At 45.3% G+C, this 15,338-nt stretch overlaps 3 protein-coding genes across 7 annotated transcripts in view; 2 read left to right on the top strand and 1 right to left on the bottom strand.

Moving 5' to 3' along the window:
• The window catches only part of LOC115168770 (extensin-like), a 30,896-nt gene extending 26,483 nt beyond the window's left edge, over window positions 1-4,413 (top strand). Inside the window, exon 3 of the mRNA XM_029724328.1 lies at window positions 4,282-4,413. Coding sequence (XP_029580188.1) covers window positions 4,282-4,413 — 132 coding nt within the window. The remainder of the gene's footprint in view (window positions 1-4,281) is intronic.
• The window catches only part of LOC115168636 (solute carrier organic anion transporter family member 4A1), a 64,250-nt gene extending 59,557 nt beyond the window's left edge, over window positions 1-4,693 (bottom strand). For 4 of the 5 annotated variants that reach the window (XM_029724085.1, XM_029724086.1, XM_029724081.1 and 1 more), the window contains exon 1: window positions 4,162-4,691. The gene's annotated coding sequence lies outside the window, so the exon portion shown is untranslated. Of the gene's footprint in view, window positions 1-4,161 lie in introns of all 5 variants that reach the window. The other variant, XM_029724087.1, reaches the window with a different exon arrangement.
• A 1,616-nt stretch (window positions 4,694-6,309) lies between these two features.
• Window positions 6,310-8,790, top strand: LOC115168639 (nuclear factor 7, brain). Its single transcript, XM_029724090.1, has 2 exons — window positions 6,310-6,617; window positions 6,879-8,790. The coding sequence occupies exons 1-2, from the start codon at window positions 6,366-6,368 to the stop codon at window positions 8,109-8,111; spliced, it is 1,485 nt and encodes a 494-aa protein (XP_029579950.1). The 5' UTR covers window positions 6,310-6,365; the 3' UTR covers window positions 8,112-8,790.
• The last annotated feature ends 6,548 nt before the right edge of the window (window positions 8,791-15,338 follow it).

A 15,338-nucleotide genomic window follows, 5' to 3' on the forward strand; every position in this document is an offset into this window, starting at 1 on the left:
CGCCGTTAACGGGACACACGGAAGCAGCACAACTGAAGTTTTCACTTTATGACATGTAGTCAGGCAGTTGTTGATGTGTTATTAATGGGTGTGGCTGAACAAACAGCTGACCTGCGCTCCACTCACACACAGCATATGACTAATAAGTGGTCTGTTTCAGTGGCTACATCTCCTCATTGTGAAAAATATTCTGCTCACTCAGGCAATATCCGCTTGCCAGGCCCAAATAGGGAGCAGGTGGCAGGGAGAGGGAAGAGGCTGAACATCCCTAACCAGAACCAGAGTGTAGATAAATGGCTGCCGTTTCTATTGCATGGGCTTATGGCAGGGACTGGACCTGCAGACCGTAGGCATTATCCTTTCCTGTGAATTCCTCAACCAGACCTTCTGGAGACCTTGCGCAGAAGGGATAAAGCACACACACACACACACACACACACACACACACACACACACACACACACACACACACACACACACACACACACACACACACACACACACACACACACTCGCAGCATATGCGCACACACAAAAAACACACACATATTAAATCAAACGTTACGCTGTATGACTGTTGATACCCACACTTTCTCTAAAATAGATTATCTTTGGATCATATCTAATTTACTGCAACCACACCCTGACACAACACCCTGACACCCCACCCTGATACACAGAGGATACCTTCTCCATTACACCCTGACACACAGAGGATACCCTCTCCATTACACCCTGATACACAGAGGATACCCTCTCCATTACACCCTGACAGACAGAGGATACCCTCTCCATTACACCCTGACACACAGAGGATACCCTCTCCATTACACCCTGATACACAGAGGATACCCTCTCCATTACACCCTGATACACAGAGGATACCCTCTCCATTACACCCAGACACACAGAGGATACCCTCTCCATTACACCCTGACACACAGAGGATACCCTCTCCATTACACCCTGACACACAGAGGATACCTTCTCCATTACACCCTGACACACAGAGGATACCCTCTCCATTACGCCCTGACACACAGAGGATACCCTCTCCATTACACCCTGACACACAGAGGATACCCTCTCCATTACACCCTGACACACAGAGGATACCCTCTCCATTACACACTGACACACAGAGGATACCCTCTCCATTACACCCTGACAGACATGTGATTGGTTTGACTGCTTCAACACACTACCCTTACAACCCATGCAGTCATTCGGTCAACAGGATTAATGATTCATGTGGTTTTTACAGAGAGTAGTGGTCTCCTGTGGGATGTGGAGGGTTTAAACCACGGTCAATGGGAACTTAACAGTGGACAAGCTCACATGGGAGACCCCTGTCAATTAGGCCTCTGTATACAGGACAAGGGATGAAGTGTTACTGGGAATCACTCTTAAAACAGCTGTGTGTCAAACCAGGTCTGGCAGTTATAGTGTAATATGTGATAATATATCCCCAGGTATACTTTCAAGGTATAGGGACATTTTAGTTTATTTCAGTATGCTATATAGGCTATTATACACTGGGTGGTTCGAGGCCTGAATGCTGATTGGCTGGCAGCCATGGTATATCAGACCGTATACCACGGCATGGCAAAACATGTATTTTTACTGCTCTAATTACATTGGTAACCAGTTTATAATAGCAATAAGGCACCTTGGGGGTTTGTGGTATATTGCCAATATACCACGGCTAAGAGCTGTGACCAGACACAGCGTTGAGTTGTGGCTAAGAACAGCCATTAGCCATGGTATATTGGCCATATACCACAAACCCCCAAGGTGCCTTATTGCTTAAATATACAAATGATGGGAACCATAGGATGCAGAGACCATAAGATGCAGAGACCATAAGATGCAGACTCTAGGATACAGACTCTAGGATACAGACTCTAGGATACAGACTCTAGGATACAGACCCTAGGCTACAGACCCTAGGCTACAGACCATAGGATACAGACTCTAGGATACAGAACCCTAGGATACAGACCATAGGATACAGACCATAGGATACAGACCATAGGATACAGACCATAGGATACAGACCCTAGGATACAGACCCTAGGATACAGACCATAGGATACAGACCCTAGGATACAGAACCTAGGATACAGAACCATAGGATACAGAACCTAGGATACAGAGCCTAGGATACAGAACCTAGGATACAGAACCTAGGATACAGAACCTAGGATACAGAACCTAGGATAGAGACCCTAGGATAGAGACCCTAGGATACAGAACCTAGGCTACAGACCGTAGGCTACAGAACCTAGGATACAGAACCTAGGATACAGAACCTAGGCTACAGAACCTAGGATACAGAACCTAGGATACAGAACCTAGGGTACAGAACCTAGGATACAGAACCTAGGGTACAGAACCTAGGGTACAGAACCTAGGGTACAACTTTGTATCACAGATATGTGTTGAGTTAGATAATGGTGCATGGTGTATGACTCACCTACCAGGAGTAAGTATGAGGTTGATATTTTAAGAGGGTTGGTATATAGGCTGTGTATTCATTGGGCCTGCCCTATAGAGCCCCACAGTGAAGACGTCATAATACCCATAAAACCTAGTGGTCAAACTGGGAAATGGTTGCAATCATTTTCCCACTATGTAAATACAGGGGGAATATATTGATAAAAGTCACCTTGTCCTAGAGAGATTTAAACGGTTATCAAAACGTCACACCTGAGGAAACCTACATGAAACACAGCCCTTATTTTAAGCGTTTCTAAAATCCCCTGCGGAAAAATGAATGGTGGAAAACCATTTCCTTGTGGTTACTTATAGGTATTATGACTCATAGTCTATTTAGGCCTATATCACGTGTTTTTTGGAATAGCTTGGAACAGGTGCACAGTGCCTTCACTTCACCCACACACAGTAGCGTTTTGCGACTGCAAGGATGTATTGTTGTAATACTTTCATGTTGATCTACATGAAATGAAGCCACACGAGAGACGCAGGTGTCAGTCACTGTTTGACCGTGTTTAAACCTGAGTTAATGCAAGAACATGCATGAAACTATGTTGCGCGCGGGAAATAGATTCTTTGCGCGAATGCGTCGACAAATGAGGCGAACGGAATCGAAAATCCAGTAGCCTATGTATCAAAAACGTCTACCCCTATATAAATATATATATAAATATATAAATAGCCTACATATTGCGCGCTCAAAGAGCAGATATGTAGGCTATTATAAACTATGACAGTGAGACCAAATAATCCCCGCCGCAGTGGCACTATTATCACGGACTAATAATAACCTACACGTCCGTTTGTAAAACGAGGTAGAGAAATTAAACCATCAGGTTGTTTAATGTCGTCCTATATATACACATTTCCGTTTCGTTTTCTTCCATTGTATTCCTCAGTGTGACGCCTCAACACACCCTGCCGATGGGCAAATCCATGCGCTAATAACCAAGACCTGAAGAGCGTGAATCCTGTCATAAACAGCAGCAGAGCTACATGTCAGTGTTCCCAGCTGGTTCATCACCCAGCTAACGCTACAACGGTCAATAATAATAATAATAATAATGATCAAAACGTTTATTTTTTACATTTTTATTAGGACTATTGACATAAAATCACCAGGAAATCAACTCAAAAGTGATTTTAATTTAGGAAATCTGTTCTCAAGTATTCCCACCCATATCGTATCTTATCCCCATGTAATGAAGGTACGAAATGATTGTGTATTTTTAACTATGTCCCAGTCCCACCCACCACCCTGCTGTATTAACTAACTATACACAGAATGCCTTTGTATTGCAGCCGATGGATTAAAGAGAGCAGGCTTGTGAGGGATTAAATAGACTACAGACAGATGTTGAACAACAACCCCGTTTTGTCTATTTATCAACCGTCACTGAGCCAAATGTGATTAACAACATGTGTTTTAGTATTCGTGATAAAGATGTAAGCTGTGTAGAGCTGAGAGGGAATATTTCATTCATGTGTAGGCGTAAAACATGTGCTCGACTGGGTGGGTTAACGCCACGGCATCCACGTTGCCATCAGGCTACGGTAGATAGACCGCGGTACATGCTGATGATGCTGGCCCATCGGTGATACAGAGCATCCCGTTAACGGAACTGTAAACACTGATGCGTCAGATACAAAATGTAAGATACTTACATGTTAATGTTCTTTTAAGTACTCAGCCGTTGTCTCTCGACTTTGATGGCTTCGGGTGGATGAAATCATGATGTTCTACATGAATACGGAACGTCCTTCTTTGTTTGTTGGTCCTCGCAGTTATTCCAGGTCTATGGCGGCAGCGTCGTGTGGCCGCTAAACGCAGCTTCATCCGTAAATTCAAAGAGGCTGATGTCGCCCAATGATATTCGGCCCCCTATGGCGCTATCGCGTCTGGACCAATTGGCGTGATGCAGGATCTCGCGAATGAGAGGTGTCGATATGAGTGAGTTGTGGCTTCACGGTGACTTTTCTTTCTACAATATTACGTCGACTTATGAGTCAAGGCTACATGGAGATGTCGTTCATTTCAACAGTGTACATGATGCAATGTTAAATGAGAGAACGTGTAGACTTAGAAGAATGAGAATGAAGCTTCTACTGTAGCCTACCAATATGTTTATGGTTTTCCATATTTTACAAGTTGACATTTTTCTTTCAGTGCTGTTGTGTTGCGGCTAAGAAGTAGGCTAGTCTGTAACCCTGTCTGGGTGTAATTAAATCCATGTCACGTTTGGGTTGTCATTTTGAGGCCATCTGAGGGTTGTAGTCTGCAGTAGCACCTTCTTCAGGAAGTGATGTTCCCCAGGATGTAAGGCTCTCCTTAGTGGCTGTATGGTGCGTGTCAGAGGCAGAGCAAGTGCATCCCAGTCTCATACCCTGACTACACCACTCACGTTGCATGCGCGAACGTTGCAAAATAAATTTAGGAATCTATGTTATTCAATTATTGCACCCACACTGCTCACGCACGTCTGCGTTGTGCTGCATGTCCTGCTTCTCCCATCTCCTCATTGGTTTATAGAAGCAGGTGCACGCATGCCATCTCCTCATTGGTTATACCCACATGGGTGATTGAAAGATGAACTGTTGACGGTTGTCTGAAAGTTTAGATGCAAATCACCATATAAGTTAAACGATGAAAAAGCCTGGAAGGAGGAGAGATGACTAGAAATGATTCGGTTGGGCGTTTTTATGTGTGGATTAATTGTCGGAGTAGAGGACCTTGTGCATTTCAGGTAAAATAACAACTCAATGTTTATATCCCAGGACAAATTAGCTAGCAACAGCAAGCTAACTAGCTACATTGTCCCCAAATGAATGTCATTGGTTCAGGGTTTGTTTTGAGATTTTAACCTGCGTGTCGTGATCGCGTTTGGTGTAGGGGGACAAAATACATTTATGCCCGATTGTGCACGCGCGCTGCCGGTTTGGTTTCCGTGTCAGAGGTTTGTCTGGTTTTGTGGTCAGATGAGAAGTCCTTTGTTTTCTGCTATAGTTGAGTTCACAAGCAATGTATTTAATGTTTCTGTTGTTGATGCAATTAAAATATGAGTGTGCAGTGAGTGTGCAGTGAGTGTGCAGAGTCTCTCTCCCTTATCACTGGCGTGTTAGTTAGGTGGGTTTACACATGAAAGGAACACACTGGTAAAAACGATATTGGGGACAAAACAACGTCTTAGCTTGTCCTCCTGTATGTTTGCTGTGTAACACAGCCTCTGTCTGAAGTCTAGACATTAAAACCAAGGTCTGAAGCCTAGTCATTAACACCAAGGTCTGAAGCCTAGTCATTAACACCAAGGTCTGAAGCCTAGACATTAAAACCAAGGTCTGAAGCCTAGACATTAAAACCAAGGTCTGAAGCCTAGTCATTAACACCAAGGTCTGAAGCCTAGACATTAAAACCAAGGTCTGAAGCCTAGACATTAAAACCCAGGTCTGAAGCTTAGACATTAACACCAAGGTCTGAAGCCTAGACATTAAAACCAAGGTCTGAAGCCTAGACATTAAAGCCAAGGTCTGAAGACTATCTCATATCTCTGCACTGATTAACCAGTAGGGTGTGATGTTGGACTTCTTTACTTCGTTGCTACTTTCAGGTACCTGGAGAATTTCTGGTTGTGCATCAAAGCTGTGATGTACCATGGGTAAATTGTGACCGACTGAATGATCAATAAATAATATTGAGTAGTTATTTATGATGCAAGGTGATTGGTAGATTAGTCACTCTCTGTGTCTGTAGAGCTGAATGTACACGTAGAGAGGGTGTGGTTAAAGTGTTTCACAACGACGATGAATAGATGTGAAACTAAAAGCTGTTTCCTCATTTTAACACAGGCTTAGGTAAGGATCTGGTGTGAGAGATGGCGTCTACTGCGTACATAGAGGAACTAACCTGTTCTGTGTGTCTCTCTCTCTTCACTGATCCAGTTAGCCTCTCCTGCGGTCACTCATTTTGTCGACAATGTTTTACACATTTTCGGAGAACACAGAACCTGTGTCCTCATTGCCGGGCTAGAATCTCAACAGCTGAGGGAAACCTCTCAACAAACCACATTCTGAAGAGCTTGGCCAACAAAGCTAAAGAGGAAGCAGTACGCGATGAGAAGAGAGGGGTGAGTTTTTTACATTTCACATTTTAGCAGATGCTTTTATCCAGAGCAATTTACAGGAGCAATTAGGGTTAAATGCCTTGCTCAAGGGCACATGGACATATTTTTCACCTAGTTGGCTTGAGGATTCGAACCAGCAACCTTTTTGGAAAATATATTACAAGTCAGCAATTTTTCACTTTTCATTCACTACCTGTGTATGCTTTATTTGGGATGTTATGGAGAAAATAATAATAATAATGCATTACGCTTATTTTTTCAAAGGGGACTGACTGGTTGTGTCCAGACCATGACGAGAAACTGAAACTATTCTGTGAGACAGACCAACAGTTGGTTTGCGTCATATGCCGGGATGGGGAGAAGCATGACGGGCATAAGTTTAAACCTATCAAAGAGGCAGCCTTAGCTAGGAGGCGGGAACTAGATGAGGCCATTCAGTTCCTCACTAGTGACAACAGCTCCGTGGAGCAACTGGCCGAACAACAGGAAGAAGAGATGACAAAAACCAAGACTAAGTCCTGTCAGCTGAGGACTCAAATCAGCAGCCAGTTTGAAGAGATGCACCAGTTTCTGAAGAAGAGGGAAGAAAAGATAAAGAATGAGTTGCAGGTGAAAGAAGAGAAGACCTTGAAGAAGATGAGAGGGAATTTAGAGAGTATGGAGTTGATACTATCAGAGAGGAAAGAGAAGGAGGTGATGATGAAATCTGCTCAGGACATCCCAGACAGTGAGGGTTTCCTGCACTGGTGGAATGACATGGGCTTATCTGAGATAAAAGCACTGAAGGACAGGGACATACCACCACCAGAACGTCATGGGGAGGCCACGACTGAGGACGCCACCAAGGAGCGTCCATACAAGTCCAGGGTACATGACCTCAAGGTGACACCGGTCTCCTTCTCTCTGGGGCCCTATGAGTCTCACCTGCAGTTCTTTGTGTGGAAGGAGATGCTGCAGGTAATCAAACCTCTTCCAGAGAGACTCACACTACAAACACTGAGTCAGAAACTGACTATCTCCAATGACAGACGCAGTGTGTTTTGTACTCCCGGAAATGCGGAATCAGCTTTTTTAACTCATTCAGCTCGACATCAATCACAACAATCAAAATTAGTGAGTAAGAGTAAGTTCAGCACTGGACAACACTGCTGGGAAATAGAAGTGGGAAGTGGGGCTTTCTGGGAACTGGGAGTTAAACAGATTTCGGCGAGGTTTTTGTTTGGACTTTTGGGTTCAAGAACAGTGTGTCTCAGGTATAGAAATCAAAAATATACTATTCACGGTACGGTTACCGAAAAACAAATCACTTTTAGTGATACACCTCGAAAGATAGCGCTATACCTAAATTGTGCAACCAAGGAACTCTCTTTCTACAATGCAGATGACATGTCGATTATCTATACTCTAGTCTGTAATTGGAAAGATGTGTCAGCCTATTTTAACATTGGTGAATGTGATGGAGTAGATTCTGACCCCCTGGCAGTCTGCTGGTATTGATCTCCTTATCATAGATCCCCCTGACAGTCTGCTGGTATTGATCTGCTTATCATAGATCCCCCTGACAGTCTGCTGGTATTGATCTCCTTATCATAGATCCCCCCTGACAGTCTGCTGGTATTGATCTGCTTATCATAGATCCAGTCACATCAAAGTAAAACAATCTACAAGTAATTTTGACACACAACGTGGCAGAACTGTGATATTGGTCATGGATGGATCAGAATCAAAGTGAGATTTGACATGTTCTGTAAACGCTTTAGTTAAACACACATCATAGTGTCTCACATTTTATTTGACATGCCACCTGTACATTTACTTTTAAACCTTTAACTTTTCACAACTGCATTAAGGGAATTACTGAATGACACTATGGTGCAGACGTTATGATTAGGAATCAGATTTTACATTGAGTTATTGAGATGTTACATAACCACAACCCTGTGATGTAAACAGTGTATGTTTTGCTTTTAACGCTTTACTATCTTGTAAATATTCATTTTGTACATATATCAAATTATATCATACTTGTTGACTTGTGTTTTTATAATGAGCAATTTCTATTTTAGATTAGGGTGAGGCTTTTCATAACGTTTATCATCTTCCTCACCTTCACATATTTATTATAGCTTGTGTGCAGAGAACTTGACAAATAAAATGGTCTATTATTTTACCCTGATTTTGCATTACTGGTGTTTGTGCCTTTAAGCCAATTGGATTTACTGTGAAATAGATCCAGTAGGCCCGGTTGGACACTGATAACACAGTCCCAAAATGTTTTGCATGTCAGCAGTCAAGATATTGGACTTTCAAGAAGCAACATGTCTCCAGCCACATCATCACTGAAAGAAATACCAACAGATTGTTCTGATGTTCCCCTTTTATAACTTATGACTGGACACATACATGAATTGTATGTTAGACACCAGCCACTATCCTAGCTAGGTGGTGTAACTCGTAATATGTAAATGTTTTGGGAATGTGGATCTCTGTTTGTGTTTTTACTTAGCTTTTTTTTTTTAAATATATATTTTTTGGACTCTTGGAAGACTAGCCTTTGGTGGGCTAAAAGCAATCCTAATCAAATTTAAACCAAATTAAATATCCTCTTACCAAGCAGACTTCTACTGCTATTATTGATACCAGCTTCTATCCTCTCACAATGCAGACTACTCAGGACAGCCCTTTGTCCTCCTTGAAGTGGCATTCTGTAGATCTATACCATCAACCGTCCCACCACCATTAGGCTTCATGCATTGGGTTAAACATTGTATCTTTTCATCATGTACATTTGTGCTTTTGATCTTGAGGTATACTGTAGTTAGATATGTGATTATGTAACCTTCGGACTCATGTAGCTTATATCCTGCTAAGATGGATAACGACCTACAGTTGTTTAGAGTCTCTGCACTCTTTATGAGAGAGACAAAGAGCACAGATCATTTTTGTGGTGAGAAATGAGACAGAGGGAGAGCACCGAGATATTGAAGATATGAGTATTAAAAGAAATTTAACAATGGGGAGAGGAAGAACAAATGTAATAATATATATATAAACGCTATATATATATATAGCGTTTTTATATATATATATATATATATATATATATATATATATATATAAACGCTTTACTATAAATGTTCTTTTTCACATTTTGCTAAACGGTAATACACTGCATAAAGCATACCCCATTTTTAAACAGCCTAATATTTATCCTTTTTTTTGCTAATTAAAAGTCGGAACAATAGTAAAGTGCGCTTGATGATGAGGTAGAATGTTCTGTATCTATGATCTACCCTAGCAGATCCTTCTGTCCACTTCTTGACCTTATCCAGGAAACAACAATGACAGCATCAGTCGTCCTCTCTCCCCTGTCTTACCTGGTGTCCTTGGCCCTGTCTTACCTGGTGTCCTTGGCCCTGTCTTACCTGGTGTCCTTGGCCCTGTCTTACCTGGTGTCCTTGGCCCTGTCTCACCTGGTGTCCTTGGCCCTGTCTCACCTGCTGTTCCTGGCCCTGTCTCACCTGCTGTTCCTGGCCCTGTCTCACCTGGTGTCCTTGGCCCTGTCTCACCTGGTGTTCCTGGCCCTGTCTTACCTGGTGTTCCTGGCCCTGTCTTACCTGGTGTCCTTGGCCCTGTCTCACCTGCTGTTCCTGGCCTTGTCTCACCTGCTGTCCCTGGCTCTGTCTTACCTGGTGACCCTGGCCCTGTCTCACCTGGTGTCCTTGGCCCTGTCTCACCTGCTGTTCCTGGCTCTGTCTCATCTGGTGTCCCTGGCTCTGTCTTACCTGGTTTATCTGGTCCTGTCTCACCTGCTGTTCCTGGCCCTGTCTCACCTGCTGTTCCTGGCCCTGTCTCACCTGCTGGTCCTGGCCCTGTCTCACCTGCTGGTCCTGGCTCTGTCTTACCTGTCGCCCAGGGACCCCAAAATAATGTAATCTTTACAAAGACAGATTTGTGCCTGGCTACGATCAGGCTGAGGAGGGCTATGATATTGTTCAATTGCAGCGCAAGGGCAACTATCCGAGACATGTCTTTCTCTCTGTATCCACTGTATGGGTCGGTTAATGACAATAAGGTCAGTGATAATCACAGACCCTCTATTTAGTCAATATGTGATAGACAGCAGGATAGAGAAAAACAAAATAGAACAGACTCTCTGTCTGGTGAGTTCACCCTACCTCTCTGCTGATTGCTGCCCCCTGCAGACAGGGAGAGGTAAACCAACAGTCGACTGTATGGGGACCATGGCTTTAGTCAATGTTAAATTAAATGACAATAACTGAACAAAAATATAAATGCAACATGCAACAGAGTTTACTGAGTTACAGATCATAGGAAATCAGTCAATTTAAGTATACATTATGCCCTAATCTATGGATTTCACATGACTGGGAATACAGATATGTATCTGTTGGTCACAGATACCTTTAAAAAAAAAAAAAGTAGGGGCATGGATCAGAAAATCAGTATTTGGTGTGACTACTGTTTGCCTCATACAGCGCGACACATCTCCCTCACATAGAGTTGATCAGGCTGTTGATTGTGGCCTGTGGAATGTTGTCTATGTCTATGGCTCTTCAATGGCTGTGCGAAGTTGCTGGATATTGTCAGGAACTGGAACATGCTGTTGTACACGTCAATCCAGAGCATCCCAGACATGCTCAATGGGTGACATGTCTGGTGAGTATGCAGGCCATGGAAGAACTGGGACATTTTCAGCTTCCAGGAATTGTGTACAGATCCGTGCAACATAGGACTGTGTATTATCATGCTGAAACATGAGGTGATGACCGTGGATGAATGGCACGACAATGGGCCTCAGGATCTCATCACGGTATCTCTGTGCATTCAAATTGCCATCGATAAAATGCAGTGTGTTAGTTGTCCGTAGCTTATGCCTGCCCATACCATAACCCCACCTCCACCATGAGGCACTCTGTTCACAACGTTGACATCAGCAATCCACTCGCACACACAATGCAATACACGCCGTCTACCATCTGCCCAGTACAGTTGAAACCGAGATTCAGCCGTGATGAGCACACTTCTCCAGCTTGGCCATCAAAGGTGAGCATTTGCCCACTGAAGTTGGTTCCGCAGTTGGTGACGACGTGGAACTGCAGTCAGGTCAACACCCTTGTGAGGACGACGAGCACGCAGATGATATTCCCTGAGACGGTTTCTGACAGTTTGTGCAGAAATTCTTTATTTGTGTAAACCCACAGTTTCATCAGCTGTCTGGGTGGCTGGTCTCAGACGATCCCGCAGGTGAAGAAGACGGATGTGGAGGTCCTGGGCTGGTGTGGTTACATATGGTCTGCAGTTATGAGGCCGGTTGGACATACTGACAAATTCTCGGCTTATGGTAGACAAATGAACATTCAATTCTCTGGAAACAGCTCTGGTGGACTTATTCCACATTTTGAAACGTTACAGCCTTATTCTAAAATGGATTAAATCGTCCCGTCCCCCCGCTCATCAATCTACACACAATACCCCATAATGCCAAAGAGAAAACATGCACCACGATATGATAAAGCCCTTCTCACTGTGGCGTTCTGTAAACACTGACACACTATGTCAAGCGTGCTTCCGCTCTTCCTTCCGCTCTTCCTCCCCCTCTCCCAGCCTGCTTGCCCAGCGCCCATGTCTCGGGCCGGCCTGCCCAGGTGGGACGCCAAGTAGCGCCCCTATGGGGGGGGGGGGGGGGGGTACTGTCACGCCTGTTCCCGCTCTTCCTGCCGCTGGCGCTCGAGGGCGCCAGGCTCTCCAGGATTACGCAATCAAGCCACCATCAGTACGCACACCTGCTTTTCCCCGTCACGCGCATCTGCGCTCATTGGACTCAGCTGACCTCTATTACTTGTGTTATTGCCTTCCCTATAACTGTCTGTTCCCTAGTTCTGTTCACTGTGACTTCGGGACTGTGTTTGTCACATGTCCTTGTTTACCCGTGTGCTGACACTGTTCCTGTCGTGTTCTATGTCTGTTCCCTATTAAATGTCTGACTCCCCGTACCTGCTTCTCCTGTCCTATTAATAATCTGAAAAGAATGAAAACAACACTATCATTCTCATCTGCACATTGTATTGCGCAGCTAAACATGGAGATAAAATTATAACTCAAACATTTGCTATCTTGAGAAGGAGGATAACACTAAGTTTAGTGTTATTGTTCCTTTCCTATAAAAAGAGGGGAGGATGACAGAGAGAACAGAGATATTCTATGGTGACTACTTTGAGGAGGGCACAGAGATCACTGTGTGTGGATAGAAGAGAGAACAGAGATATTCTATGGTGACTACTTTGAGGAGGGCACAGAGATCACTGTGTGTGGATAGAAGAGAGAACAGAGATATTCTATGGTGACTACTTTGGTAAATTATGCAATTTATTACATTGAGACATTGTCATTTCTTCATAGCAAACAATAACAACAAACACTGTCAACACCACCCACCCTCACAGTGCACTGTCAACACCACCCACTCTCACAGTACCCGTCATCACCACCCACCCTCACAGTACCCTGTCAACACCACCCACCGTCACAGTGCACTGTCAACACCACCCGCCCTCACAAAACCCTGTCAACACCACCCGCCCTCACAGTACCTTGTCATCACCACCCACCCTCACAGTACCCTGTCAACACCACCCACCCTCACAGTACCCTGTCAACACCACCCACCCTCACAGTGCACTGTCAACACCACCCACCCTCACAGTGCCCTGTCAACACCACCCACCCTCACAAAACCCTGTCAACACCACCCACCCTCACAACACCCTGTCAACACCACCCACCCTCACAGTAACCTGTCAAGACCACCCACCCTCACAGTACTCTGTCCACACCACCCACCCTCACAGTACCCTGTCAACACCACCCACCCTCACAGTACCCTGTCAACACCACCCACCCTCACAGTACCATGTCAACACCACCCACCCTCACAGTACCCTGTCAACACCACCCACCCTCACAGTACCCTGTCAACACCACCCACCTTCACAGTACCCTGCCATCACCACCCACCCTCACAGTACCCTGTCAACACCACCCACCCTCACAGTACCATGTCAACACCACCCACCCTCACAGTACCCTGTCAACACCACCCACCCTCACAGTACCCTGTCAACACCACCCACCTTCACAGTACCCTGCCATCACCACCCACCCTCACAGTACCATGTCAACACCACCCACCCTCACAGTACCCTGTCAACACCACCCACCCTCACAGTACCCTGCCAACACCACCCACCCTCACAGTACCCTGTCAACACCACCCACATTCACAGTACCATGTCAACACCACCCACCCTCACAGTACCCTGTCAACACCACCCACCCTCACAGTACCCTGTCAACACCACCCACCCTCACAGTACCATGTCAACACCACCCACCCTCACAGTACCCTGTCAACACCACCCACCCTCACAGTACCCTGTCAACACCACCCACCTTCACAGTACCCTGCCATCACCACCCACCCTCACAGTACCCTGTCAACACCACCCACCCTCACAGTACCATGTCAACACCACCCACCCTCACAGTACCCTGTCAACACCACCCACCCTCACAGTACCATGTCAACACCACCCACCCTCACAGTACCCTTGCTCTTTTCCATTTCCTAGATTCCAGTAGACACACCAGCGGGACATAGCTTCTCTCCCAAAGGAGTACACGTCCAACCGCATTGAGCCGTACCAGCAGTTCAACATAGCTTCTCTCCCGAAGGAGTACACGTCCAACCGCATTGAGCCGTACCAGCAGTTCAACATAGCTTCTCTCCCGAAGGAGTACACGTCCAACCGCATTGAGCCGTACCAGCAGTTCAACATAGCTTCTCTCCCGAAGGAGTACACGTCCAACAGCAGTGAGCCGTACCAGCAGTTCAACATAGCTTCTCTCCCGAAGGAGTACACGTCCAACCGCATTGAGCCGTACCAGCAGTTCAACATAGCTTCTCTCCCGAAGGAGTACACGTCCAACCGCATTGAGCCGTACCAGCAGTTCAACATAGCTTCTCTCCCGAAGGAGTACACGTCCAACCGCATTGACCCGTACCAGCAGTTCAACATAGCTTCTCTCCCGAAGGAGTACACGTCCAACCGCATTGAGCCGTACCAGCAGTTCAACATAGCTTCTCTCCCGAAGGAGTACACGTCCAACCGCATTGAGCCGTACCAGCAGTTCAACATAGCTTCTCTCCCGAAGGAGTACACGTCCAACCGCATTGAGCCGTACCAGCAGTTCAACATAGCTTCTCTCCCGAAGGAGTACACGTCCAACAGCATTGAGCCGTACCAGCAGTTCAACATAGCTTCTCTCCCGAAGGAGTACACGTCCAACAGCAGTGAGCCGTACCAGCAGTTCAACATAGCTTCTCTCCCAAAGGAGTACACGTCCAACAGCATTGAGCCGTACCAGCAGTTCATTGACACTTATGGAACCCATTACATTCACCTGGTGGACCTTGGGGGGAGGATGAAGAGGGTGACTAGAATCCGCACCTGCTTGGCCACCCTGAACCAGGTCTCTGTGTCCCAGGTGCAGACATGTCTTTGTATCAAATCAAATCAAAATCAAATCAAATTTATTTATATAGCCCTTCGTACATCAGCTGAAATCTCAAAGTGCTGTACAGAAACCCAGCCTAAAACCCCAAACAGCAAGCAATGCATGTGAAAGAAGCACGGTGGCTGG

Source organism: Salmo trutta, chromosome 30, assembly GCF_901001165.1.
Source record: "Salmo trutta chromosome 30, fSalTru1.1, whole genome shotgun sequence".
NCBI classification, from domain to species: domain Eukaryota; kingdom Metazoa; phylum Chordata; class Actinopteri; order Salmoniformes; family Salmonidae; genus Salmo; species Salmo trutta.